The sequence below is a fragment of the Didymella exigua genome, assembly GCF_010094145.1.
Source record: "Didymella exigua CBS 183.55 unplaced genomic scaffold M421scaffold_51, whole genome shotgun sequence".
Classification (NCBI taxonomy): Eukaryota; Fungi; Ascomycota; class Dothideomycetes; order Pleosporales; family Didymellaceae; genus Didymella; species Didymella exigua.
Genome location: NW_022984825.1, coordinates 141,109 through 167,949, shown reverse-complemented (window position 1 = coordinate 167,949; position 26,841 = coordinate 141,109). Strand labels below are relative to the sequence as shown.

General features: G+C 53.7%; 14 protein-coding genes across 14 annotated transcripts; 6 read left to right on the top strand and 8 right to left on the bottom strand.

The window, feature by feature from the left end:
- Positions 1-992: 992 nt before the first annotated feature.
- Positions 993-1,322, top strand: M421DRAFT_75584 (uncharacterized protein; the record flags this gene model as incomplete). The annotated part of the gene is made up of 2 exons (XM_033597144.1): positions 993-1,127; positions 1,191-1,322. Coding segments are annotated over 2 exons (267 nt in total), but the record flags the coding sequence as incomplete, so codon positions are not given.
- Positions 1,323-1,701: 379 nt separating this feature from the next.
- M421DRAFT_15442 (uncharacterized protein) lies at positions 1,702-1,884 on the top strand (the record flags this gene model as incomplete). Its single annotated transcript, XM_033587609.1, has 1 exon — positions 1,702-1,884. A coding segment is annotated over one exon (183 nt), but the record flags the coding sequence as incomplete, so codon positions are not given.
- A 419-nt stretch (positions 1,885-2,303) lies between these two features.
- On the bottom strand, positions 2,304-4,362 carry M421DRAFT_425915 (cytochrome P450 monooxygenase). Its single transcript, XM_033594236.1, has 5 exons — positions 4,312-4,362; positions 3,789-4,263; positions 3,115-3,740; positions 2,888-3,060; positions 2,304-2,833 (listed from the first exon to the last, which is right to left on the bottom strand). The coding sequence occupies exons 1-5, from the start codon at positions 4,348-4,350 to the stop codon at positions 2,680-2,682; spliced, it is 1,467 nt and encodes a 488-aa protein (XP_033443643.1). The 5' UTR covers positions 4,351-4,362; the 3' UTR covers positions 2,304-2,679.
- Positions 4,363-4,646: 284 nt separating this feature from the next.
- Positions 4,647-5,929, bottom strand: M421DRAFT_406882 (uncharacterized protein; the record flags this gene model as incomplete). Its single annotated transcript, XM_033590322.1, has 3 exons — positions 4,647-4,900; positions 5,024-5,599; positions 5,706-5,929. The coding sequence occupies 3 exons, from the start codon at positions 5,927-5,929 to the stop codon at positions 4,738-4,740; spliced, it is 963 nt and encodes a 320-aa protein (XP_033443642.1). The 3' UTR covers positions 4,647-4,737.
- A 566-nt stretch (positions 5,930-6,495) lies between these two features.
- On the bottom strand, positions 6,496-7,584 carry M421DRAFT_406880 (uncharacterized protein; the record flags this gene model as incomplete). Its single annotated transcript, XM_033590321.1, has 2 exons — positions 6,496-7,016; positions 7,579-7,584. The coding sequence occupies 2 exons, from the start codon at positions 7,582-7,584 to the stop codon at positions 6,588-6,590; spliced, it is 435 nt and encodes a 144-aa protein (XP_033443641.1). The 3' UTR covers positions 6,496-6,587.
- A 526-nt stretch (positions 7,585-8,110) lies between these two features.
- On the bottom strand, positions 8,111-8,900 carry M421DRAFT_425913 (lytic polysaccharide monooxygenase). The gene is made up of 2 exons (XM_033594235.1): positions 8,648-8,900; positions 8,111-8,599 (listed from the first exon to the last, which is right to left on the bottom strand). Exons 1-2 carry the CDS (start codon positions 8,711-8,713, stop codon positions 8,264-8,266), a joined length of 402 nt encoding a protein of 133 aa, XP_033443640.1. The 5' UTR covers positions 8,714-8,900; the 3' UTR covers positions 8,111-8,263.
- Positions 8,901-10,478: 1,578 nt separating this feature from the next.
- M421DRAFT_425912 (sodium bile acid symporter family protein) lies at positions 10,479-12,044 on the bottom strand. The gene has a single exon (XM_033594234.1). It carries the CDS (start codon positions 11,858-11,860, stop codon positions 10,550-10,552), a length of 1,311 nt encoding a protein of 436 aa, XP_033443639.1. The 5' UTR covers positions 11,861-12,044; the 3' UTR covers positions 10,479-10,549.
- A 304-nt stretch (positions 12,045-12,348) lies between these two features.
- M421DRAFT_9758 (uncharacterized protein) lies at positions 12,349-13,254 on the top strand (the record flags this gene model as incomplete). The annotated part of the gene is made up of 1 exon (XM_033598517.1): positions 12,349-13,254. The coding sequence occupies one exon, from the start codon at positions 12,349-12,351 to the stop codon at positions 13,252-13,254; it is 906 nt and encodes a 301-aa protein (XP_033443638.1).
- Positions 13,255-13,334: 80 nt separating this feature from the next.
- Positions 13,335-13,784, bottom strand: M421DRAFT_9757 (uncharacterized protein; the record flags this gene model as incomplete). The annotated part of the gene is made up of 1 exon (XM_033598516.1): positions 13,335-13,784. The coding sequence occupies one exon, from the start codon at positions 13,782-13,784 to the stop codon at positions 13,335-13,337; it is 450 nt and encodes a 149-aa protein (XP_033443637.1).
- A 655-nt stretch (positions 13,785-14,439) lies between these two features.
- On the bottom strand, positions 14,440-15,533 carry M421DRAFT_104485 (phosphoglycerate mutase family protein; the record flags this gene model as incomplete). Its single annotated transcript, XM_033587027.1, has 2 exons — positions 14,440-14,621; positions 14,672-15,533. 2 exons carry the CDS (start codon positions 15,531-15,533, stop codon positions 14,440-14,442), a joined length of 1,044 nt encoding a protein of 347 aa, XP_033443636.1.
- A 457-nt stretch (positions 15,534-15,990) lies between these two features.
- On the top strand, positions 15,991-17,350 carry M421DRAFT_75545 (WD40 repeat-like protein; the record flags this gene model as incomplete). The annotated part of the gene is made up of 2 exons (XM_033597140.1): positions 15,991-16,325; positions 16,381-17,350. The coding sequence occupies 2 exons, from the start codon at positions 15,991-15,993 to the stop codon at positions 17,348-17,350; spliced, it is 1,305 nt and encodes a 434-aa protein (XP_033443635.1).
- Positions 17,351-20,121: 2,771 nt separating this feature from the next.
- On the top strand, positions 20,122-21,959 carry M421DRAFT_425909 (uncharacterized protein). The gene is made up of 3 exons (XM_033594233.1): positions 20,122-20,726; positions 20,777-21,332; positions 21,381-21,959. Exons 1-3 carry the CDS (start codon positions 20,577-20,579, stop codon positions 21,884-21,886), a joined length of 1,212 nt encoding a protein of 403 aa, XP_033443634.1. The 5' UTR covers positions 20,122-20,576; the 3' UTR covers positions 21,887-21,959.
- Positions 21,960-22,807: 848 nt separating this feature from the next.
- M421DRAFT_425908 (uncharacterized protein) lies at positions 22,808-23,777 on the top strand. Its single transcript, XM_033594232.1, has one exon. The coding sequence runs from the start codon at positions 22,991-22,993 to the stop codon at positions 23,363-23,365; it is 375 nt and encodes a 124-aa protein (XP_033443633.1). The 5' UTR covers positions 22,808-22,990; the 3' UTR covers positions 23,366-23,777.
- On the bottom strand, positions 23,725-26,780 carry M421DRAFT_326979 (uncharacterized protein). The gene has a single exon (XM_033589343.1). The coding sequence runs from the start codon at positions 26,454-26,456 to the stop codon at positions 24,084-24,086; it is 2,373 nt and encodes a 790-aa protein (XP_033443632.1). The 5' UTR covers positions 26,457-26,780; the 3' UTR covers positions 23,725-24,083.
- Between the last annotated feature and the right edge of the window lie 61 nt (positions 26,781-26,841).

Genomic DNA, 26,841 nt, shown 5'->3' with positions numbered 1-26,841 from the left:
CAAAATCTAGGTTACTACTCTAGACTTTGTACTATTGTATACTTTAGAGCATAAGTATGTGATAATAGACTGTGATAATAAATTATAGATGCTTTTTCTTCTAAGTATTGTGTATGCGAAAGAATCTACTAGTACAACCTAGGGTTAGTTGTATACAAACTAGGTTAGTAATATACCCAAACCAAACCTATACCTAGCACGTGCTACCCTACCTATACCTATACCTAGTCACGTGCTACCCTCCCCTACCTATGGTCCGTGCAACCCTACCCTACCTATACCTATGGTCCGTGCGACCCTACCCTACCTATACCTACGTCCGTGCGACCTATACCCTACCTATACCCTACCCTAGGTACATGGTACCCATCCGCCAGTCTAGCACGACCATGCCACGACTGTCAGCAACAGCCAGTCTGGGCCGGATTTCGAAAAACTTTTCCCGATGTAGCTTACCCTGTGCTGTAACAGCAGCAAACAACTACACTCTTTCCTTACTCTCCTTCTTACTCTCCCTCTTCCTCTCTCCTACTCTTTAGGCACTTACCTGCCTCTAAACATAGACAAGGGATCTACCCTAATGTACACAGATTGCTTAGTCTCCCTAGTTAGAAGGGGAGCTGTAGCATAACATAGTAGCAACACCTGCGTAGGCAAGAAATGCTTTCTAGGGTAGTGTATTTGCACTATAATTCTATAGCTTAGCACGTTGTATATGCCCTTTAGGAGGTGAGATAGTGGACTTCATCCTCATTAATTAGATGTAAAATGAATACTAACCAACCAACCAACCTTTTAAGCCAGAGGCGATACTCAAACAATTCAATCAGCTAGCTTAATCAGGGCAATTAAGCAATAGCGACTCCTCAGCCCTAAGCGCGTTAGATTAGAGGAAGATCAGACAGCTAATCAATCACGCTGTAGCTAATAGAGACTAGAGAAAGATCTTAAAGCTTAACTAAACAATCCACCAACTCTTAATTAGATTAGTACTAGCTAAGCATAAGAATGTGAGACTTAAGGAGGCTCTTATTAATGAGAGGCAGCGTAGGAAGCAAGGTAAGGCTCTGCCTCTAGAGGCAGATGAGGAGTATCATGGTGGGGCTGCATTCTGGTCTCCAAGCAAGGTGGATAAGGCACGTGATCGCCTGCAACAACAAGGGCTCGAAGAACAGCAACGACAACACCAGAAAGCTGAGGCAGCTCGCGTACGTGAGGAGCAGAGGCAGGACAAGCTCAAGGCTGTTGAAGCAAGGCGTGCAGCGAGAACAGCAGCGCAATTGATGAGGCAGGAGGAGAAGGCTCGTGAGGCTGCTGATTGAGCCTCACGACAGGCAGCTCGTAGGACTCAACAACGACTCCAACAAGCTCAAAAAACTGCCCGAAGAGCTCAGAGGAGACGCCTCAAGGTAGCTATAAAGGCAGGCTCAAAAAAAAGAGTAGCTGCGAAGCCTTAGGGCGGTGGTGAAGCCTTAGGTGCTGCAGCAGGCTAACCACGATCTTAATCACGACACGGCCGAGCCATCAAGCTCCCAGCAAAATATAGATAGCTATTTATATTAATTAAGGCCTATAGAACTTAACTCTAAGAAACACTGTGATTATAGCTATCGCACGTGGCTCAATAGCTTCATGTTATGCTGTCGATTTTGGTGTTCGGAGCGGGCGTTACGCCGTCACACACGGTAATCTACGTTACCACAACAAGACAAAGACGCAGAAATTGTAAAGCATGGCGACAGCGATAGCTGGCCTAAGCTGCGCAAAATTTTTAATGCTGCAGTTGCTGACAAGGCTAGAATCGAAGCCAAGCGGCTGTCGCAGAGCCTCCACTCGCTACAGGTCAACAACAAGCTTCTTTGCACTCAAAACGAGGAGCTACAACACGGGCTTAACATCATCAAGAAGCGCCCAACGCAGCGGACAACACTGACTATACAAGACAGCGACGACTGGCATGGCGACGCTGTCTTTTACAGTCCCAGGAAGCTTGCCTGCGACTGCGCGCGCAAAGCTGCAGAACTCGATGAAGCCGCGCAGCTACAACTCCAAAAATCTCGTGATAGAAAGGCAAAGGCGGCAGCAACAGCTCACAAAAAGTAGCAGCAAGAGGAGGCAAAGTTAGCTTAACAGCGTGCTGCTGAGGAGCGTCGCAAGGCGAAGAAAGCACACGCTGAAGCGCTGGCTGCCGAACAAGCGCTCAAAAAGCAGCAACACAACGCTCCAATTGCTCAAAAATCTCACAATACACTCAGCAAGCGTAAGCAAAAAGTCTCACACAGTGCTGCAAAAAATCTAACAAAGCGTTGTTGTGTTGTGGCTGCTCAAAGTCGTGTTGACACTGCACCACCAGCTGCGTCTGCCCCACCCAAAATCACTGCGAGGCCGCAACTCGCGGTTACCAGCCAAATATAAATAGCACAATTGAAGTGCAAGGCTCTATATAGCAATACACCAACATGTCTCGCGATAACATCTTTTAAGTGTGGCTCTACAGCTTCATTTTTCTATTGTCAATATCTTGTTGGGGTGGCTCATCGGCTGAACTGGCTCATCGGGCGCACGGCCACGGTATGCGGTCATTGACAAGGGAGATCTGGGAGAATCGGGCGTGAGACACAGGCTCACAAAAAGTGTCCATCTATTGACTGTGGCCCACCTCCGCTGGCTTTACACATATCACTGTACTGCACGAAGTTTGACCATAAGTGGGTTTTTATCCCAGAGAAGGTGCATGTCCTGGTGCAGCCAATCCGTTGTTGTATCACACAACTCGAGATCGAAGTGAAGCAGAACGCTTGCCATAACGAGGCGCATCTCGTGGTACGCGAGGCTGTGGAAGTCAGCTGCGATTCGAATCAGTCCGTCAGCCGGTAAGAATACTTACTTCTTGCCTAGGCAATTACGTGGGCCGGTCGAGAAAGGATTCATCGCATCTCGACGATCAGAAAGATATATATCGTGTCCTTCAGCCAAGAAGCGCTCGGGCTTGAAACTGTCAGAGTCTTTGAAGTTGGTAGGGGACCGATGAATTGAGTAAATTGGCGCTTGTACGATGGTCTGCAGGGTCTAGGTTAGTACAGGGCGTCTATGTGGAAAGTGAGCGAGGCTTACACCACCAGGAATCCAACGGCCGCACACGGACGCTCCATCTTGAGGAGTGACCCTAGCCAATCCCCCAGGCACTGGCGGGTAAAGACGCAGGCCCTCCTCGATACAAGCTCCGAGATACTGTAGACGTGACAGACTCGACATGTTCATATCCTCGGTGGAGTTGAATGAAGAGCGAATCTCGTCTGTCAGACGCTGCATCTTGTCCGGATTTTTCAGAAGCATGAAAGTCAAACCAGCTAATTCGGTCGCGGTTGTCTCAGTTCCCGCGAGCATGAAAAAGGCGCCGTTGCTGTTTAGTTCCGTAGCGTGCAGGCCGCCCTTTTGTCCAGCGTTCCGGCTAACGAATGTCCAAATGTCTGGTCGCTCGGTCTCACGCGCCATACGCTTCTTCAGCATGTTTGCAGAAAACTCAAGATGTTGTCTCCGTTTTTCTTTGGCATCCTTGGGCAGTAAATTTTGAAAAAGCTCTGACAGGCCAGGCCACTCCCGACAGACTCTGGATAAGGAGATTAACTTGATGTGAGAAAAGACCGCCCAGACCCAAGGGTGGTACCCGGAATCGGACAACTGGTTGAGTGACTCTCCGAATGTCAAATCTGCCATGATGTCAAAGGTGGTGAAATTGTCTATTGTAGTCAGCAACGATTCGGCGATAGGGCCAAGACATGACGCACACCATTGCACAAGGTCTGCTTGCAGCTGACCAGCTGCTATGCCCTGAAGCTTTTCGACCAATAAGCTAACATAGCTTTTGAGCAGCTCTTCTTGTTCCCTGAGAGCCTTATCGCTGAATGCATGACTGACGGTCTTTCTCTGGCGGGCGTGATCGGCATTTTCGGCTCGAAGAATTCCAGGTGGATTTCCGTGCACATCTGGCCCATAGGAAGAGAGACTCTTTGTGAAGGCCGAAGCGCGATGTCCGTACACATCTTTCCACACGTCTGGATCGATGAAAGACAGCTCATTGGGGGAGAGGCGCACAACAGGTCCATACTGTCTGTGCAGATCTTGTGTCCAAAGATGCAGTCTGCCTCGCAGGAGATTTTTCTGTGAGGGAAGAACGCTTGCTCTCGCAGCTAACGGTCCTGGGTACGATCGCAGAGGGTGTAGGTAGATATTATACAAGCACTTGAGCGCCACATAGCCAATCTGTTTCTGTCAGCTGATCCACAACCTCAGTATATGCACCATACTTACGAATGCGACTGGAAACAGTAGCCAGAAAAATTTAATCATGTTGCAACGCAGTGGTGCCTCTAGATATCTGGACTGGGTGGTGTCTTTAATGGCTTTGGACATCAGCGCAGCTAACCCGAATTGTTTCCGGCACATCCGCTTCACCGAAAAATACGCCGACAGTATGTACCGTGTGAAACTGATATTACTGTTTCAGATAAGAGAAGCGCCAAAGATGTGTCAGGAAACAGCACCATCAGCATAAGCATCAGCCAGTACTGCCTGCGTCTCAGGAAGGATTGACCGGCATATACCCCAGCAGCGAGACTACTACTGTGTAACTTGAACAGCAATCGCGAGTTTATACGGTCCTGCGATGCCTGCTGGTTGCATCTCTCTTGCTACATACTTCTGAATTGACTTACTGGCGCTTGCCCTCGACAACCTTCATGTTTGCTTTCGGGCCCTATGGCTCGCCTCATGCATTGCTAGCGGTATTGATTCGATATTTAGCCGGAAGACACCAGCGCTGCCCACCAGAAGCGCTGTGTAGGAGAAGCGGGGTATGCTGCTAAAGCAACGCAATCCCGGCGACGTCTGACTCGAGTCACTAATTACCGGTAGTAGCATGCAAATCTCATGACTAACCATCATGCATTTAATTTTCTGATAATGCCGTGCTTGATAATCTACTAAAAGTGGGATAAGTCCCTCCAAGCAGTCTCACGCTTACATAGCGATATCCGAGATGTCCGTGTCGATGTAAAGACCAATCCAGTAGCAGTCCTTGGGCATCTTCTGCGCCAAACCGAAGTACAACAGGCCGCTGATGAATTGCTTGCGACCGGGACAGACACCCGCGTACTGGTAACCGACCTTCGATGTGCAGACGATCAAGTTGTCGCCAGAGCACTTGATGTAGTCCGTCCTCGATTGGCCAACAGCACGATACTGGAGGGAATCACACTTACCGTTCTGATTGGGCGCGACACCAGCCATGCCCATCTTAAGTGCGATTTGGATGAGGGAGCCATCGGCACCGAATTGGAAGACCGAGGTCTGAGGCTTGTACTCGATGGGATTGAGGGCGACGGCAGCACCTTCGCCGGGAGAGACAGCCAACCAGCGGTCATCCATGACTGTGCCGCTGCCGTTGGTCTCGATGCGGAACCCGCGCTGGGTGGGAGTGCCAGCATAACCGTTGCTACCGGCAATGACCACGTGGAAGTCGCCGCGGTATTGGCCATCGTTGAAGTTGAATTCAGGAGAAATCCTGCTGCTCCACCACACAAATTTGATGTTGGTGACACTAGGTGGGTTTGAGCAGGAAGGATCATTAGGATCAACTAACGGATCGCGCTCGAAGTAGATATTGAAAGAAGTACAACCAGAGACGGCGTTGCACTTGTCAGCACAAGTCTGTACATCGCTTGTCCATCAGGGTGAAGCCAAGGTAGCCAAGAGCATTCGGCGATGCCTTTATGTTGGAGAGCACAGAATTAAATCCCAGAGGGGTTTTAGCGGAGCTGGCCTGCCGAGAGTAGTAGCTGTCGGCAAAGAAAGCCCCAGCAGTATCAGGGGACGAGTTGTATGCGATCCCCTTAGGTTGAGGGTAGCAGATGTTGATGTCGCGCTTCATTCTCTGGGCCTCAGCAGTGGCAGTGGCCGGCGCAGGCAGAGTAGTTGCGGTGATTAGTGGCGCACTTGGCGCAGTCTGGTAGACAACAGGAGGTCCGGTGAGTATGTAACGGTTGAGAGGAGAAGCAGATCACGTGTTGTTGGCGGTGGTCTGGTGCTACTTCCTCATGTTGTTGAGCACCCCTTACCTCAGCTGCATCACAAACACGTCATCAAAACAGACCTCGCAGCGAGCCTTGGAGAGCAAAGATCAAGAACAGACAACAACACAATACACTCGTTATATACATTTGCCCCTGATACCGCAACAAAGTAAGTGTAGGAGCGGCAGCAGCCACGGCTACCAGAACGGCGCCTGCGGTGATGATGTTGAACTTCATGATGATTACAGGAGACTGGCTGACTTGTTGAATGATCGAAGTTGATGTGGCTTGTCTTGTGGTCAGGATTCGGGATCAAGCATGCTCTTTGAGTACCTTCAGATGACAGTCTCCTGATGTTCTAGGCCTGGGCGAAGTTTGAAAGAGGAAAAGACTTTGAAAAAAGCATTGTATCTCCAAAATGATTCCTTATTGTCAGCTTTCGCATCGATCTTGTCCCTTTTGGTGGTTGTGGGGTGATCTTCAGGTACAAGCGCGGTCGCTACTAGTGAGGTCAACCTATTCGAGCTTCGGTCGTTGCCTGCCATTGGCTAGGGGTTTGTACTTAATGCTCGGCTTGAGCTGAATTGTACTCCAAGGCTGAAGTTGGGAGCCCAGGCGCTTGGTTGCGAGCGGGAACTCGTACGACTTGGATCTCCACGATCCTAAACTGACTACTGGCACGCCGAAAGAGGACAAGCGAGTAGTCTCTTCGGCTACAACACGGCTGACGTTATGGATTGGCGCTAATACGAACGGTGCAGATACCATGGAACTGCTCGTGAACTTCAATCCGATTCGATGATCGGCCAGACAGTTCGCGGGATGCATGCTAGCCGAACTGACGCTCGACGTGGTGCCTGGCTGTACGTAGAGCTCTGTGGGATTCACTGTGGTCGTTGAGCCTAGAGGGCGGTTGTTGGCCGAGTCGTTGTGGGGGATACATACCTATAGAGAGCAGATGCAAACCCCCAATTAGAGACTGAGCGGGCACGCCGCAAAATGAATGGTGCACTGCAAAGAAGAGGCTTCCATCTTATTCCTGATGCTTCTGGGCAACGGTCGTGCATTTGCTGCGCTGAAGCAGTGCGAATTCCACTGCGAGCGAGCGCAAGTTCGAGGATTCTCGCAAACGAAGCCTTAGTGCGCCGCTCCGCGGAAGCTGCCCAGAATCCTCATAAGGCTGACATTCCCTCGTGCCAGTCATAGTCTCGCTTCTGCCCATATGCCGAGTCTTAAGCCGGAGACGAGGTCGTTCGTGGCGGCCTGGACATCCGAAGCGCGGGTTCAGGGTCGAGCGGTACCGTGTTTGAGCATTGCGGACCCCTTTCCGAATAGATTCCATTGTGGCTACTGAGGAGGAATCGTCCAACAACGGCAAAAGACCCTCAACCTCCGAATTTCGAAGGCAAGACGAGTTGGGGGCGAACAGGAATACATTTGAGTACATGCGGCTTGGTCTGCATATGATTCACTCTGTTTGCACGCCTCGTGTATTTCTATTACTTACCGGCATGTCTTATCGATCGTACAGAGGAGCCGTGAGCGGAAATGGGGACGGAAATGTCAATGTCGAATACGAGGGCGCGCATATATGAGGCTTGCGTCGAGATAGACTCTACGATGTGCAACGATCAGGTGATTTCCCTTTCCAAGCCCAGACTGGACGCAAGTCGATTGTTGCAGTGGTCGTGTAGAAGAAGTAGCACAGTTGCGATGCAGCAGTTTCAGCGAGAGTTCTGCTTTAGTTATCCCTGACGTCATTGGCGTCAAGCACTTTCACAAGTCCTGTTTTCTGTGTAGATTCAAGCTATCTTGACAGCCCCTCTTGACAAAAGCTCGGTGGTACTTATAGCTGTGTCGTACTCTGGTCAGCACAAAATCACATCGCGCCGATGGGATTTGCCTCACGAGCCCTTCACGATCACGCTGTTTTCGGCTGTGGTGGTCACTTTCAATGGCCGACCATCCGCTATTCAAATTGTAATGATTGCTCACTCAGTCTGCAACCACGCCCGGATGGTATTTGGAGTAAGAAAATGCGACGTAAATATCTTATACACTTCAATTCCCGCAGGAACTCGTACTCGGGACCGCGGGTATTGTGCTTTGTCAGAATTTATCGATACGATAGTGTCTTTTTTTGTACAGATTTCTACCATTCCAGCCACCTTGATTCCCCACGCTCAAGGCACCTAGCACTTGAACACTGAAGGTCCGGGTGCATTGTACGTCTTCTGTCCGCTGTAAAGGTTGTATGTGATTCCAGGGTCTGATCCCTTGTACGCGCCTGGCAAGCTGACCGTAGCAGGGGTCTTGCTCGCACTGCCTGCGGTGATGTTTATCTGCGCACACTCCATGTAGAACTGCGCACCGGGGTAGCTACCCGCAGCGTGCAGAGCGATCAGCTCGCCGCGCAGCAGGTACTGGCCGGGCGTGATGCACGCGGGTATCGTGATGGTTTGCTTGCCTTGGTTGGTGATCAGGCGGTCAACGCCCCATGTTGTGCCGTCGAAGGAGTCTTCGGCGATCTAGCGAGTGTCAGTTGATACGCGGAGCCAGGACGGAGGTATTGGTACCTTGAACCAGCCGCTTCCGACACCAGTGTCGGTCTTCGCGTCCGAGACCTTTTTCAAGTACGCCATCACGGGACCCTTATGGCTGGAGTCAATGACATCGCTGGGTCCGGAGGTCAGAGTGTGGCGCCATGTGAGGGTCGCCTGGGAGCCGGCCTGAACGGTGATCACAGTGCTTGTACTAGCTGTTGGGTTAGGTCCACCGTTGCAGACGACATCGTCCGAGGTCACGTCAGTGATAGGCTGCTAGTGCGTCAGTCGGACTATTCAGGGCGTATCAAGAACGCAGTGAGAAACTTGCACCATCGTAAGAGGGTACGCGGACACCATCGCCGACGGCACCGCTATTGAGCGATACAAAGATAGTGTGAGCAGTTGCCGACGATGCCGCTGCGGCGACGATGAGAGGAGTGGTAAGCTTCATGTTGGCGGTCCTTAAGTTGATGCTTGATTTGAGCTTGTTTGGATGTCGATGAGCAGATTTGAGCAGATTTTCTTCAAGTTATATACCCACAGCCCACCGGCTGAAGTCCAGCGTCGCAAAACCCAGACTCGACGCCCATCGAGCCCACCAAGCACTCAATCGCAATAACGGAGCATCGGCCATGCAGCATCGGCAAGGCACCTGCACTCCAGATTGGTACACTCATTTCGCCAAGCGTCAAACATCGAGAATTAACTGGATGCTGGACGCGGTACCCCACAAGCAAGCCGGATTCGAGGAGCTGCATGGTGTTGTTCGCCGCAATGCTAGATGAAGCAATCTAGGAGAGACGCCAGATGCTTTTGTCGGTTAAGCGAGTCCAACCACGCGATTTTGGGTAGATTGCCGCGTTAGGGATGTCGGAAACAATGTCGTACTCTAGATGAATGTTTTTGTTCGATGAACGAGCTGCGTAGATGAGGCCGCCATGCCTGAGAGTTGTGCATAGACCGATGAGTCTCTTGAGTGCAAGGATAGCATGTCCTCGCCAGCGCTGTAGACGATCCTACGAGGTAGAACGCGGGCGATCAGATAGAACCGTCAAAGATCAGTGGATCTTGAGTCGCGGAGTCACATTGCAACATCAAGCCTGGGTCATGGAGCTCATCATCGCCTCTGAATCGTGTCATCAGACGCCTCAAGTCTGCATTCTCTGACTTCCTCGGAGCCAAGATGGCTGAGCTTGTTAAGATCGAGCCGCATGGGATTTTTTCATACGAGATATCATTAAGTTGGGCCAGAATAGAAGTCGAGCCTTCGAAAACTCCTCAATGACGCAAAATTTGTGACTTTTGCCATCGACATAAATCCGGGCTACGACGATTGCACTTAAAGTACAACGTGACCACTATCAATTGTTCGACGAGGTATGCAGCAAGGCAAGACTGAATATCATGCACTTCCAATGCTGCCTGGTAGCAGGCCAACTCGGTCATATGTGCAGCAAAACCACGGTCTGAAAGTCTTGTCAGACGTTCACCACGCGGCCTCAGCCGTACTATTCGCACAAGACTCCCTCCCCTCGTTGAGTGCATCTTTACTACCAAGGGCAGCGCCCGCGTGGCTCAGTGGAGCCCTTGCGCGACCCATGGCGACGAAATCCTCCTTTCCACTAAGCTGTGCGGTAATTTCGTGGTCCAGAAGAAGAAGGCTGGTGAAATTACAGATGACGAAGTTCAAGAAATAGCGACTGCCGACTTCCGAGACGTGGGTTGGAGCGACGGACATCATGACGCCTATGGATACACATTTCGCGCGTGTGCTCGTGTCAAATTCTAAATGTAGGGCAGTGCGATGAACATTTTCAGTGTTGCTCATTGATGTTCCATCCCAATAAAAAATAAAGGACGTGTAGGGTGAATGCCTGTTGGAGAGGAGTATATGCCTGGTCTAGGATATAATACATGTGAGCTTACATATCTCTATCTCGCCTGCTCGGTCTGCGCATTATCTGCTTTCTCCGCCTTGTTCGCCTCCTCCATCTCTTCCTCAGACCTGATCCATCTTCGAAACGCAATCGTCATCAGCCCTCCAATCCCAACTTGGAACGCCTGGAAAATGATGGCCGGAATCTGCATCTTCGACTGCTCCATCGGACTGATGTTGATATACATGACGCTCGTCAGCGGGACCACCATAGCCAGCGCCTTCGCCGGACAACAATAACAACACGCAATGACGTCCTTTTTCGGCAGCCAAATGGTGCTCGTCGTGAAACATAGCGCCGTCCACAGAAAATACAGCGCCGCGCTGATGAATACAATGAAAACGATATTGCTCCTCTTCACGCTCTCAAATGCGCGGCTCTGAAACGCCTGATCGAACGTCTGCCACACGAGCGTGAGCAGCGCCACGGAAGAAAGCTTCATCAGCCGCCACTCAATGAACACCTTTTTGCACACTTTCGGGGCCAAATACTGCACCACCTGCCCGACCGCCATGGGCAGAAACAGGCTCAATCCCAATTGCATGAAGACGCGCCGATAGATATCGCCATACCCGCTCCCCTTCTCGAGGACCTGCGAGTACCACGCGCCAGAGCCGAGGTACATCTGCACGATGACGGGGGTGAGAAACGGACATAGGAACTGGCCGATGACGCTCTGCACGACCGTGAGTGCCGTGTTGCCGTGCGCCTGTCTCGTCATGACGACGTTGGAGCTCATCGTCGTCGGCGCGCTGCCGACGAACAAGAACCCAATCAGCAGCCATGGGTCCATGAATTTCGGATTCGTGGCGCACAGCGACACGATGCCAAATGTCGCCGCGCTGCATACGAGGTAGCATTGGAGTTGCACGAAGAAATGCAGTTTCCAGCGCATGTAGTTCTCAATCAGAACGCGGGTGGGCAGAGTGCAACCGTTTATGAAGAAAATGACGGATACGGAGAGGTAGGTTATGACTGTCCTCTTGATCTTCTGTTGGGAGGCTGGGACTTGCATCTGGGACGAGACGAGGATAATTGTGGCCATCGCGAGCAGGAACCATTGGTCCTTGAGGAACCAGAGCAGCCACCGGGTGGTCTTCTCGAGCTTTGAGGGTTGAGGGGGGATCGAGCTCGTCTCGTGTTGGGTGTTTTGTGACGCGCATGTTGGTGGTGAGGGTGTTGTGTCCAGGCCGTTCTCCATCTCTTTCAGATTTATCTCGTCCTGTCTAGTGGTATCTGCCATCTCATCCTTTGGGTCAAGGTGGTGGATATCGTCCTCCGACGATAGCTCTGACGCTGCCGCCATTGCTGCTGCGTATGGTATGTTGAGTAGCTCGCACAGCTCCCGCGCTGGTGTGATTCATCAGAACGAAGCAGCAGAACATCTGCGATGAGTGAGTCGCGGCTATACGACGGGTATAACCACGAGTCACGATGCATGGGATGTTGCAGCTCCAGCCAATGGCGAGGCAGGAGGGACCGGAAAAGGCATCATGACGCGCGCTCCCGCGGGAGTGACGGAAAAGCACTCACCACGGCGCGGCGTATCGAAACAACAATCGCATGTCTGATGCTCGAATTCAAAAAAGTCTCGATCGGAGACTCCGTCATTGTACAGATGCACACGTGACGATGCCCAGCGATTCAAAATAGCCCCTCGTGTCGCGCTCCCCGCAGCGGGGCCTCGTGCACCCGCAGCACACCCACAATGTCTCGCACGCACAACTCATAAGGCGCACTGCCTCACGCGCCTCACATCTCACCATCCAAATCCCTCCATATCACGTAGCCGTCATGGCCGTACCCGCACCCGGATTGCCCCGCAAGATCCTCTGGTCAGGCGTATATCAGCAGCTTCTGCGCTACGCGTTGCCCGACTCGCGCTTCAACTTGGACTTTCTCAAGTTCACGCCTGACTTTCGTGGCTCGGAGGATGCCGTTGAGCGATTAGTGGAGTTGCAGTGCTACAAGGATGCACGGACGGTGCTGGTCACTAGCGATAATAGCTGCGAGTGGCTGAGATACAGGGCGTTGAGGGATGGGAAGAGGGTCGTCGTGGGCACGTATAGGTTGAGAAGGGGGTTTGTGGTGTTGGATCCAAAGAGCATAGCAGAGAGCGGGCTGGGGCTTGCGAGTACACTTGATGGCATGGAAAAGCCTGGAATTGGAAGAAGACTGGATCTGTCGCAGCTTCGTGACGAGGGGATTAGAATCGACATGTGTGTAATGGGTGGTCTGGTGTTCAACGAGCAAGGCGTTGTTGTCTGGGAAGGCTCTGCGTTATTTGAGGTGCAGTGGGCGCTACTACAGGATCTCAAGGTGCTGAGCGCCGCGGCCCCAGTTGTAGCGGTTGCGCACGAGTGCCAGGTCGTGGATGAGGCGCAGAATGGGCTCGACAAGATCAAGGCAGACAAGAATGGCGAGGTGCAGTGCGACTTTGTCGTCACACCTGAGCGAGTCTTGGAAGTTGAGGGCGCTGTCAAGCCGCCAGGCGGTGTTGACTTCAACAAGGTGGATCCTGAAGCGCTCAACAATATTCCACCGCTACAAGAGCTGAAGGGCATACGCATGATGGAGCAGATCATGTCGAGTGGAGGCTTTGACACGAAGGGGAAGGAAGAAGAGCGTAAAGCACTTTCCGCAGAAGAGCAGATGGGTATTGATATTGTCGAACGTTTGATGAAAGGCCTGAAGAGCTGAGATGCAGGAAAAGAACAAGATACCCAACGCTGGCGCTGTGCAGCAAGCCAAGCCAACAAAATACACGCAGAATACCTAGCTCACCGTGTTGCCTCCTCGACCACGGCGCAGCTCAACCGAGTGACTTTCGCCAATCTGCCTCCTGCCAGCAACACGCCTTTATCTTTAATATCGAACTCGAAAAGATCCTCCCTCCCATAGATGCGCGCCAAACATGTCACTCTCCAGTCATCTGTCTCGACGGTCGTGGGTAGCAGCGACAACGAATCGCCAGCCTTGATTGCTGCAACCTGCAGCCCTTGGATGGGTATAGGGTCGTGGTCGAGCGATAGTGTTTGGCCGACGATGATGGTAAGATGTCGATTTTGGTCGCTTGTCGGCGACTGGGTGTCGGTGGTATAATGTGCGCTTTGTGGACCGACAATGCGCAGGTCCACAGTCGCCAGACCTGGTGATGATGTAGACGGTGTGGGCGCTGATGTTACGAGAGCAAGGAAGTTTGCGAACGCTAAAATGTAGCCGGAGAACATCATGTTTTGATGGGAGATGGGCTTGGACCGACTGAGGTGGTGTCGTAATCGTTCCTGAATGCACGTGTGCAGATGAGATTGGATAGATGGAAGCTGTGATTTTTCTGCGATGAGAGATTGGCATGTGTAACAGCACGATATTCTTTCAACCTTTATTACAATCGCCGTTAGCTGCGCCGCAGTATCTAGCATGAGGCACAGCAAGCCGGCGGCTGCATGGTGGGTCGGTGTTCTATGTATACCAGCCTCATGCTGGCGCTCGGTTTATTTCCTCATTGGGTGTGCCGGGCGCCTCGAGCCGCTGTTGTGGAGTTGACCGTGACTGCGCCGCAACGCTCCCAATCAACTCCACATATCGACAGAAACTTGTAGGCCCGGCTCAACTATCACCGGCACGGCGCGAGGGAGATGCCATATCTTCTACATCTTTGCATCACAGCTGCGGGGTCAATTCATTCATGGTACAGCCCTCGGCCCTTAAAAGAGACGTCTAAAGTCCCTCTTCTGGTAGGAGCTCCTAATGATTTCATCTCCGGCGACGAGGCCAAGACTTTCCACAATAGTAAGACCGGATGCAAGCGTGGAGCCGACGAAGATGGAATATATCGACCGACAATCATACATTAGGCTAGGGACATTAGGCTAGGAGGTCGGTCTACAGACAGCACGAGCAGTCGTTGCAGCTCGAATCGCGAATTGTAGGCGGCGCAGTGCACGTGGCCTGCGCATCCCACGGCACAGTCGTAGTAACCGGTGCATCGCCCGTGAGCGTAGTCTGCTTGACCAGCACTGGAATCGCAGCGCCGGTCGCAAGCCTGAAGGTGCGGTGGCCAAGTACTGTATACATTCAGCATCCAGTCTCTATCCTAAAGAACAACAATACGTACCGCGCAGCAGGCTGCTGATCTCGCCAGAATGGCTCGTGATGGAGATGTACGTGCTATCATCGTTCGAGAAAATATCGTCAAGAACAGCTTTGGAGCGGATGTCCTGGTCCGCGCTCGGCTCAGCCATGAGCTCCTTCCAGTACGGATCCTCTTCGGCAAAGCCCTTCTCGAACCTGTAGCTGGGGAAGTTCTGGTGGATATACGTCTTGCTGCTGCGGCGGTCACAGGTGTGCGCGCTGATGCCCTCGCGCAGCAACTCCTTGACTGTCGGCACAAAGAGGCTCTTCTTTGGCAACGTTAGGTTCGAGAAGGTGAGTTTCGCGGTGTCCAGGCAGCGGTACAGAGGGCTGGTGTAGTAGCTCTCCGGGGGCGAAATCTTCTCGTCGGCGATGAGGTGCGCCCAGAAGGCGTTCACGTCTTGGGCCTGCTTGATTCCGTTCTGGGTCAGCTTTGCGTCGGCCCACGTCACGGTGGCATTGCCGTCCAATTCAGACCAGTAGCAGTTCCAAGCCGGTGTGCCGAAGTAGGTTTCAGCGGCGTTGTGGAAGCCTTCACCGTGGCGGCCAAGGAAGAGTAGGGAGTAGCGGGTCTTCTTCTCCTTATTCAGGGCCTTGATGTACTTGTTCAGGCGCTGCCATTGCGTGGTGTACTTGCTGTCCGGCGTCACGGGGTCGCTGGGGTAGGTGCGGTTGAGCAGGCCGAAGTTGGAGGTCAAGAAGTTGAACGTCGTGGGGTCCGTGGCGTTATCGTCCTGCGCGAAGATGCCAGGCACGACCTCGTACTTGATCTGCTTCTTGTGCGATGCTGCGTCGACTACTGACGCGGCGGCGAGGAGGCCGTACAGGAGTGATGAAGCAATCATCCCGACTGTTGTGGTGTTGAAGAGAATCGACGAGGTCAGGAATTGAAGCTCCATGAGCTCTCTTATGAATGTGCATGTTTTTGACGCTGTTCCTTCGGCCGCACAGCTGCTGGCGAATAGTTGCGGTGCGAGGATGCAAGTGAGGCTGACAGCCAATCACTGGGAAACGTGATCCGGACAAACTGCCCTTGGAGGTATGCACGCATCCACATGGCGGCGAACCTGCAGGGTCATGGTGGGTCGAGGAGATGAATTGTGAGGTGAGGGCGATGAACAGGCGGAAAAAGTACCTGTTCGATGGCTACGAAGATGAAGATGCGTGGTCTGTTGGGGGGCCGGGCGGGCGTGATTGGGAAGGCAGGTCGAGCCGAGGCCCACAGAAAAGTTGCAGATGCAGATGCAGACAAAGCGCTCACAACACATCTCGACATCTCCAGCGCAACGCCACGCCGCAGCCATGTTCGAGAACGTGTGCGCGATCCCGCTCGACTACGACCTGTTCGCGCAGGCCATCCACCCGGATGAGCCAATCGTCGCTGTGGGCCTCGCATCCGGGCACGTGCAGACGTACAGGCTGCCCGGCGGCCATGATGGCGGCTCCGCGACCCCAGCGAGCGGCTTCGGGCACGTGGACACGCTGTGGAAGACGCGGCGGCACAAGGGCAGCTGCCGCACGCTCGGCTTCAGCGTCGACGGCGCTCAGCTGTACTCGGCGGGCACCGACGGCATCGTGAAGGTCGCCGATTCGACGACAGGTCAGGTGACGGCCAAGATCGCCGTGCCTCTGGATGCGTAGGTCGCTATCCCGCGACACGGCAATTATGCTCAGGGGGACTGACACCGGCAGCGCCACCGGCGGCATCGACGCCCCGACCCTCGTCCACGCACTCTCACCGCAGTCTCTGATTCTCGGCACCGACTCGTCAGCGCTGCACATCTACGACATCCGCGCGCTCGGCCCGTCCAGGGCGCCGAGACCCGAGGCCACACACCGCCCGCACGACGACTACATGTCCTCGCTGACCCCCCTCCCGCCCAGCGACACCAGCACCAGCGGCTTCAGCAAGCAGTGGGTGACGACAGGCGGCAGCACGCTGGCCGTGACCGATCTGCGGCGGGGCGTCATGGTGCGCTCCGAGGACCAGGAAGAAGAGCTCCTGTCCTCGGTGATCGTGACCGGCCTGTCCAAGAAGGGCTCCAACGTCGGCGAGAAGGTGCTGGTCGGGGGCGGCAACGGCGTGCTGACACTGTGGGAGCGGGGCGTGTGGGACGACCAGGACGAGCGCATCACCGTCGACCGTGCCAAGGGCAAGGAGGGCGCCGAGAGCCTGGATGCCCTGGCGCTGCTGCCGCCGGGCGTGGGGCCCGGGGGCCGCATCGCCGCTGTTGGGCTGGGGAATGGGGATATTCGCTTTGTCAAAATTGGGAAAAACAAGCTCATCGGGGAGCTGAAGCATGACGAGCTGGCGCGGGAGGGCGTGATCGGTCTGGGCTTCGATGTCACGGGCAGGATGATCAGCGGTGGAGGGCCGACGGTGAAGATCTGGCGCGAGAAGGGCGCGGTGGATGCCAGCGAAGCTGAAGAGGACGATGAAGAGGAAGAGGAGGAGGAAGAGGACCATGACGAGGATCGTGACGAAGGCCTCGAGGAGCCGGCCGCGAAGAGGCTGCACGAGAGCAGCTCGGACCAAGACAGCGCCTCGGACGCGGCCTCCAGCAGCGAAGAGGAGCAGCAGAGCAAACGCAAGAAGAAAAAGCGCAACAAGGGCAAGCAGCAGAACAGCCACGGCATCCTGAAGTTCTCCGGCCTGGACTAGCTTTCGCACAGCACAGCCATGTCTGTTGCCTTTCCACAGCACAGGCGGCCCAGAATCCAAGCGCACATGATACCCTCACAGAACCCCTCTGACCATGTTCGAGCGACCATTTGCCGTGTGATGAGCTAATGTAGGACTCGCAAGAACATGTTGCAAGAACACGTCACCGCGCCACATGAACAATTGGTGAAAATTACACGACGCGTGCAGTCTGCTTGACATGCCGAGAATGCACCCTTCACTGTCAGCAGCGCGATTGCGAGTCAGAGTGAGAGCAAGTGGCCTGGCCAGTGTACACGAAACAGTTTGCCTGTGGCGGCAGCTAGATCGCTAGAAAACTCCGCGGTGGCCAAGAACCGGAGTCCTACTGCTACTGCTACTGTAGCGAATCTCGTGCCCCGCAGGGGCATGGCGGTGCTTGGGGACGCTGAAGACTTTACTGTGTGGCTGGCCGCAGCTGGGATTCAGGAAGAGTTGTTGGCAAATAATGGTAAAAGACATGACCCAGTCTTCTCTAAATTCAAGTGAATCTGTTGTCAGAGTTGCAGCAGCAGAGGCGAATCCTGCTCCTTTGAGTCTGATGTATGATGTTGGCGCGTCATGTCTCTGTGGCTCGGTGCATGTTGGAATATGTGTCGAAAGAACTCCCCCCGTCTGGGAAAATGCGTCAGCCTATCGGTATCCAGAGCGCTGACACTAACATATCAGGGCAAAGCATGTGATAAGCGCAGGGATCCTGGGATGATGCTGTACAAACCCGGTATTCGATACTTTGCTCTGCAAGTTACGACTGCCGGTGTGCCATCTGCAGCAGAAGTAGCAATCGACTGATTTTGACGTTGCCAACGTTTCATTGTACTGTTGTTACTTTAGACTAGGCGGCAGAAAGCGAGCAAGTAGCAGGAGTTGTTAGTCTGCGACTGTAGACTTAGTCTGAAGCTGTGTTGGCCAAGGTGACGTGCAGACGCCAGCAGTCTTGACGATGCTTTCTGTCTTGATTGAGCAGACGTCTGAATGAATGCACCGTGGACGTCGTAGAATCGGGCCGTAAGCTTTTGAAGCACTCGAGGATCCCGCTGCTAGGCTTGTCTGCCAGGGTCAATACGGTGGTGGGTAGGTGTCGCCGGGTGTCAGATCACGGTCAAAGCTCAACAACCATTGCTCTCTCTTGCAGACAGTGTTCGTTCAACAGTTGCGCTTCTAATCTTGTGAGAGCAAAATGTGATCGACGTGGTTTGACCTCGTGTGATGAAACGCGCAACGGTCGGAAATATGTCATCGTGCACATCTCTTCCACAACTGCCGTGCGCCGGGCGATGCTTGTGTATGATGTGGGTAGTTGTGAGTGGAATCCGGATTGCTGTTGAAGCCACTTACCCAACGTAAGCAGATGTGGTGCTGAAGCCGAAACAGTTGTATTCCTGCGCACATCTTGTATCCATTTTCGTGTACGAGGACGAAGTCGCGGACAAGCATTTAACAGTGCGAGGACGAGGTCGCGGACAAGCATTTAACAGTGCGAGGCCAAACCTTGCGGAGGCTTCGCCTGGCCTGCAGCAGCTCATAGACTTCGGACGGCGCCGGACTTCAAGAATCGGTAGCAGCATGGACGGCATGACCCGCGTACGGAAGCTCTCGGTGTAACGTCAATTTGCCGAGCGATCAACAACTGTGATTGCATGTAAGGCATAATCGAATGTGATGCCCGGAAGGATGCTGTCGTAGAGTACATGTAGCCTTTCGCACGATTGTTCGTACTGCCCGATCGTGGATGTGAAATCACAAACCGAGTGACTAATCGCATATCTGCTTCGCATATGATGATTGTATTTGTCGTCATCGACGGTGCTCGGCCGACTCAGCACGGGATTTCCATATTCATGGCCATGCCATCTCTGAAGCTTTCGCAAGACTCCACGTCGCACTCCAAGACGGATCATGATGCTCCACGGGCTCGGCGGGCGACTCCGTTGACAGTTTCCCAGAGATTATCTCGTCCTCGAAGCTCTAGGTTCAGGTGTGGCAGTCCGCGTGCTGGAACAACCTTGAGAAAGCCGTCTCAACAATGGTGGTAGACTCGCTGCCTCACGAAGTGGGGAGGTACTACTGGCGCCTGCGGAAATATCGCAGGGCGCCTAATCTCACGACGGACTTGGATGCGCCAGGCCAATCAGCGCTATGCTTCAAGCTGCAGAAAGGTTTCGGCTGCGGCCGCCGCTTCCAAAACACAGCTGTCGTCTTGCTGCATTATGGTATGCTATATGCAGGTGCGATATGGCTATCCTGGATATAGAGGGGCGACAAAAGGAGAAGGCTCCTTGGAGAATAAGTTCCTCGCTGATGTGAAATTTTGGACCAATAGTGGAGGGTCGTCCGCACTGTCGGTTTGAGTTTGCACGGCAATTGCCCGGAGGAGGTAGAGGATCGTCTCAAGGTTCTAAAACACCGAGACCCGGGATGGCATGCATGAAACTGCTGGCGATCAACGCGACGTCCATGTCGGAATCGAGGCCAGCGAATATCAGAGGTGACAGCTTCTCGTTTGATTCATGCCTCCGAAGCGTCGCAAATATGTAAGCGAAAGCACGGGCGTAAGCGTTAGTGCAAGGATCTCACCCTTTAGCCGCTTTTGCGTCAGTGCGGCACGTGGGCGGTAGGCTTAACTTGAAGCTGCTTCCGTGTTTCCTGACTAGCGCACCGCCAGTTTCGGTGGCTCGACCGTTCCTCCCGCGGTTGGTCGGATTGGAGTCGGGTTCTGTTGATCAGCCTGCCTCTTGCCGTGTGCCTTGCAGCTAGACGGGCGGCCCAAAAGTACCCTTGGCCACTACTCGTTGAGTGTCGCCACTCGCAGCTCCGAAGGCCCTGAATGGCTTCCACTGCGCACAGAAGGCCAGGCACAGTTCGTCCTGGGCCCATGGATTTACCAGAGTACCATAGCTTTGGAGAATCCCGGTACATGCATGTCACCAAGACAGTTTCCCTGCCTCGTCAGTAAGGATGCGCGGAACAGACCTTTTTGGGGTAAATGTCACTCCCTGAAACGGACGGATCCTACACATTCAGCCCGTTGATGGATCCACTCCACGCGGCCAGTCGCAGAGACCCGCGGTCGAGGTCCACCTCTGAGGATATAGAACAGACCTGACCCCTTTGGTCAGCAGGTCTGGCTCTGGGGGTTTTCCTTCTTCAAGGTCCATGTAAACGGCTACCTTCACCGGACGATATCATGGCGATCCCTAACCGTGGACCCGAACTCGTTGGAGTGAACGTAGCCTTCATGGCTACGGCGGTTATTGCAAACGCGCTACGATGTATCGTTCGGGTGAAAATGGTGAAAGCGTTCGGTGTCGATGACTGCCTCATGGTCGCCTCAACAGTGAGCAATACTGCGCCCATCGTAAGCTCGCGGTCACTGACGATTCACAGATCTTCTTCGTTGGATATGGCGTCACATCCACAATAGGAGCGCACTATGGTACTGGCCGCCACCACCGGGACCTTGAGGACTGGCAGGTCGACAAGGCACGGAAATGCTGGTTCTACTGCTACCTCTTCTACTGCTGCTCTATGATCCTGTCCAAGATCTCTATCGGTTGCTTCCTGCTTCGCATTTCCGTCAAGCGCATCCACACCTGGATTATTTACGCCGCCATGTTCGTCTCCACCTTTGCCTGCACGGCCTTCTTCTTCGTCACGCTCTTTCAGTGCCACCCCATCAGATACTTCTGGGCCAAGTCACTCCCGGACGGCATATGCATCAACAACACTGTCATCATCGCCCTCGGTTTCGTCTACAGCATCTTCAGCATCATCGCCGATTTCACGTTCGCTCTGCTCCCGGCTGCCCTGGTCTGGAACCTGCAGCTCAAGAGGAGGACAAAGATAGCCCTCATTCCGCTCCTTACTATGGGCTGCGTTGCCAGCGCTGCTGTCATTGCGCGTCTCCCTTCTCTTCCGAAGCTGAATTCGCCTGACTTCCTCTGTAAGTCACCTAGAACCACGTCACGCTATGTATTCTAATATCGATCAGGGGACACACTCGATGTCGCTATCTGGTCAAGCGTCGAACAGGGTCTTGCCATCACAGCTGGTAGTCTCGCGACTCTGCGCCCTCTCTTTGCCCTCGTCATGCACCAGATTGGCCTATCCACACGACCCACACAACCGAGACCTTCGCAATACGGCCTCCAAACCCCACCCGCCAGCCAGATGCTCAACAGCAGACGTAAAGGAAGCAAGAATGAACTCGACATGTACAAATTGACCAATGTCGAAGAGACACGAGTATCAGATGACTCGCTCGCAAAGGACTCCAGCCTCTCGAAATCACCAAACCGGTTCAACGGTAATGGGCTGCAGCAGAGCATGACGGAGAGTCGAGTCCGGGCCGACAACGAGAGTGAAAGAAGCCTAAGAATAAAGAGCTCGAGGAATAGCAGCGAAGACCAGATGGGCATCATGGTGTCGAAATCATTCTGGATCGATGAGGAGAGGTCGTCAATAATTTCCCGCGGTCAGGATCCACGTTTCAGATAACTAATGCGCTTCTGCGATTTACGACACTTATACCCCATAGTTAATGCTCAGATACTTTAACCTTCAACTTGAGTGCCAATCGCTTCAGATATATCGCCACTTAAACCACACACGAAAATAGGGAATCGCACAGAGCAATCACTACTCACTTCATTCAAGATTTGTACTCAGCTCGCACGAGCGATGTCTATCTTTATCGAAGACCCAGCGTACATCACACACACCGCCACAGCAAACGTCCAGATTCAGCCGCAATGATTAAAGCTGCAAATTGCGCTCAACAGCCAGCCTACCTCATCTGGCCCGACGAGCAGCGGGTGCGTGCGAGCCCTGCCTTAATGCAAGGAATATGTGGCTTGCCGAAATGGGCCGACTACGAACTTCTGTCGCGTGGGAATAGTGGTGGAGCAAACAGTCCGAGCGGTCAGGAGACCGCAAAGCAGCAGGCCGCAGAGAGGGACTAGCGACTCTGTACATCGCCGTCTCTCTACACCTTCAGCCAAGCCACTTTTGCACTGGTGGCGTTCAACTGATACCGGTACTAACCGCGTCGCTGCAGAGATGGGAATACGTACACTTCACTGCATTGAAAACAATCATCATCACGGCAAGCGCCGACACAGCTCCCACGTGCAGATACCAATATGCATGATGTGGAGTCAGGATGCCCGTTTTGACTTCACGCGTGTTCAACGCGCGCTTTCATCCTGCATCCTCCCGCGGAACGGCACGGCATCCGATCAAGGCAAGACGCAATGCGAAACGCCCTTGGCCTTACACAGGTATCTGCAGTGCTGACATGGACACGCGATTGCACCCCGGCAATGATTACTGCTATAAGAGCGGCAGCCATACGTAGGGGTCAAAAGGACCTGGCGCAGTTGACCTTGCCGTGTGGCTGCTTCGGAGGAATTCCAGCGATCACCGCGTTCCAAGGCATGTAAAGACCCGGCTGGTCACGGCGCGGACCTGCGTAATTCAGGTACAAGCCAGGATGCAGATTCGGTTTCCAGCTTCCGAGTCCCCACAGAGATTATGAGTGTGAGCGTGCACTCGCACGGCCCCTCGCTTCCCTGCTGAGCCTCGGTCGCACGCCCCCACGTCATGTCCAGAAGTGCCTACCTACGAGATGGTCGTGAATCGCGTGGACAATCGCGAGTGGAGCCGGGATATGGACTGTTTCGAGACAGCCACGCTGTGCGCTTCGCTCAAGTCCTCGTTCAAATACAACCCCTGACTCCGCACCTCACAGACCTACCTACCCTGCGTTTCGTAAGCCGCACGTCAGTCGCGCACCGGCCAGCGGCCGTGTCTAGCGTACCAAGATCAGGCCAAAGACAGCGGCTTCCTATTGGCGGGGCCCATCGTGATCTCCGGCAGTCAGGTCGAGGCGGCGGGGCGTGTGTGATTGTTTGGATCGGTGTTGTGGTGAGCGTGGTATTGCCCTGCGGCGGGTGTGGTGATGGTGATGAAGAGTAGAGCAGTGAGTGTAACTAGGTCCATTTAGCGCTGTCGGCTTGAGTGTGAGAAGCCGGAAATTCATGGCGAAGAATATCCGACCAATTATCAGCTTCGTCAGAGCATGCGCATCAACGCAGCATGCATGAGCCTAGCTCGCTCCGAAGAAGCTGGATGTTCAAATCTCCACTGTCTAGAACAGAGGGTGCACGAAGTAAGACCGCGCATCTGCCGAGACGAGGGTGCCGGGCAAGACGATCAAACAAATTTCGAAATAGAAGAGCCTGTCGGTCACAAGTGTATGCATACCTTCAGCTCGAGCACACATTAGCAAGAAGTCAAAGGCATCGTTCCATTAAGCTTTCATTCGGACGAGCCTTAGAAACGAACCCGCCATGGCAACAAGTAGCTGGCAACCACTTGCTAGTCACTGCTAATCTAATCGCGGCAATCTCATTCAACGCCAGTACTAACAATATCACCTTTGCGAGGCTGATACACTCCGTCGACTAGACAGCCCGCGTCGAAGAACGAGACCAGATACCGCGAGGAGAAGAGGCGTCGTCGTCAGTGCCATACATAGTCTCAGATCGAAGCCACACACCATCCGTGAGCTAAGGCCAGACCCGCACCAACAAAGCAAGTCTCTCTTCCAGGAATCTCAAAAGAACACCATAGCAAACAACGATACCAAGTACCATTCATCTACCTATGGCCCTCATCAACACCCATGTATCCCTCATCTCTCATCCCCAAAATCGCTCTGCGTCCGCTCCAGCATCCACCCCCTCCCGCCCCTGCCCTGTTCACAACCAACCTGCAAATCCCGCATAGTCTTTGCTCTCTTCCTCTCCTTACTGTACGGACTCGTTTCTCTCCCGCACTTCCTCACCCCCACTAGAAAAGGCGCCACAACGACCTCTCTCGTGCTCTCCGCAAGGTCACCCACAAGGCCCCGAGCGCAGTCTCCGCGCGCCGTCTCCCGCCCCCGGCCAAACTTGGCGTGGTAGCTTCGTAACGTACGCTGACTGAACAGGCTGTATCTGCGGTTGCACCCCTTGCCGGCGACGTTGACGTCGGAAATCGAAGTCAGACGCTGCGGCGAGATGTGGCTGTGTGACAGCATATGTGCTGCTCTCTCCCAGTATGGGGTGGCACGCCAGTTGTGACTGCAGAAAGGGCATGTTAAGGATGTGGCGGGGGGAAGAGGGAGGGGGCAGACGGGATGGCAGTCTTTGGAGTTTGGGGATGCGGGAAGGGGTGTGCTGGGCGGTGAGTTTGTGGGCTCGACGGCGGAGAGCCAGGTCCAGATACGCGTTTCGCTGGACGAGGGAATTTGGAGAATGTCCATGCTGTCCCGGCGGTGAAGAGCCTCTTCTCCATCGTCGCCGTGCTCTGCGTGTTCTACGTGTGACAGCGAGCGGCACGATGCTGTCGAGCTGTCGCCATCAGACATGAGGACGTGCGCATCCGCAGCACCAACGACGACATCCCAAGCCTCGTCGCCATCCCTGGCCCACGCCTCCTTGCCCGAGTACAGTGCACCGTCGCCGCCGGATAGAAGCGCAGCCATCTTGTCCGCCAGACACATATCCTTTCGTGGCTGCGCTGGAGGCGCACGAGGCAGCTCGCCGCTGGGGAAGAGACATGGCAGTTGGCGCGTGAACGTAGCCCACGCTTTCTGCATACCGGTAGATCTCGCAAGGGCGGCATAGGTTGCAAATATAGCGCGGAGACCATGTGCAAGAAGATCGTCCTCACAACGCGGGACTGGGGTCTGGAAGGATTCCGCAGCAGCGGCGCTGTGAGTAGGGAGGGAAGTCAGTTTCCTGACCCTGAACTTCGTACACTGCGGGTTTTGGCTGCGACATTTCGCTGTCTCGATATTGTGTTGCTTGAACACTTCAGCACTCCACGACGGATCTGAGATCGTGGGATCGCTCCACTCGCTCTCTAGACTCCAGAAGTAGTAATGCGGTACATTGCACCTTTGGAAGCGCACATACCACGGACTCGCAAGTGTCTTGTGGGTATCCGAGGCATCGGAAAGTTGACCGCCCAGTTCCCAGTTCAGATAACTTGGCATATATCCCAGTGCTAAAGGTTCCCATAGACTCGCCTCGTACACTTCCGCCATACGCTTGCGCTTATTGTTCACCCTCCGTTCAAATCTGTTTCTTCGATCTTCTCTGACATCTGCAGCCCCCGGTGTAGGGTGCAGAGGCTTTGCATTTGCAGTGTGCCGTTTATGGTACACGTCATCGAGCCGGGTGTTCTTCTTGTCGTGGTGAGATTGGGGCGGGAGCGAGAAATACATGCGGCCGTTCCAGCCTTGTATTGCGGTGCGGCGAGCCCAGAGCGCGCCTGGTTCGATGACGGCGTGGGAGAACTGGTTGAGCATATGCCTGTGGCGTGCGGCGGTGCGAGTGCGTGGGGACAGGAGAGGGACAAAGTCAGGATCCACGCCGGCAAGGTAGGATTTTCCAGGAAGTGTGATTTTCTCATGGGTGGTAGTTGTGACCAGCTTTAGCGATGTGTATGCGAGCGGCGCTGGGTGTGATTTGGCTTCAAGGTCGGATGGTGGGCTATGCTGCGGTGGGTCAAGGTATGGCCATTCGAAGAGCTGAAGGCGGCACCCTAGACGAAGAGGCAGGTTTCGCGATCTGATGGTAGTTTCCGAGCAAGTGTCTTCCCATATTTCGTCACTGAGCGCCTCACCGCCGGCATCGCATATGTCATGGTCTTCGTCCGTGTCGTCAGAGTTGGAGCTGACCTCTTCGCCACATTCATAGCTTATGGCTCTCTCCTCGTTGCGCTTCGCACGTGCTCTTCGGCGGTCTCGCTGGGCTTGCGTGGCGTTCTCCATTTCTTGCTGCCTCGCCTCTTCTTTCTCTCTTCGCTCATGCGCAGATCTTCTCTCCTCGTAGAGCTTTTTTTGGTCGTATTCGGCGAGCTTGCGTGCCATGACACTCTTCTTGTCGTCCTTGATGTAGCAGCCAGCGTCTTTAACTGCAGCGAGGAGCTGTCCACGGTCGTTTTCATCGTACCTCGTATTGGTCAAGTCGCCATCCTTCACGGCATGCTTGCCTTCTCGTCGATGCTGCGCTGCCATATCTCTGAAGTTGTGGTCGTCGACGTCTCTGTTGGTCTTTCAGAATCGACTCAACTGCATCGAGTCTGAAGCACAAATCAGTGTAAGAAACGGCGCAACTCGGGTGTATGTATGAAAAAGGTAGATATTTGAGCGATATGGTGCAACGTTGTGATCGTTTCAGGTTGTGGTTCAAGTTCTGAGGCCCTTTGTCTCGGATTGTAGCCGTATCTTACAAGGTCTTGGACCACAAAGGGTGTTGTGTGCACCACGAAAAATGTCTTGAACCTGCGTTGTTGACATTGTTCGTCAGCTGAAAGTCGCATCATATTTCAAATTCTTGATCACAGTAGATGCCAAATTCGGGTATGCCTCAAAGTCGTAGATCAGGGTATATCACTACACA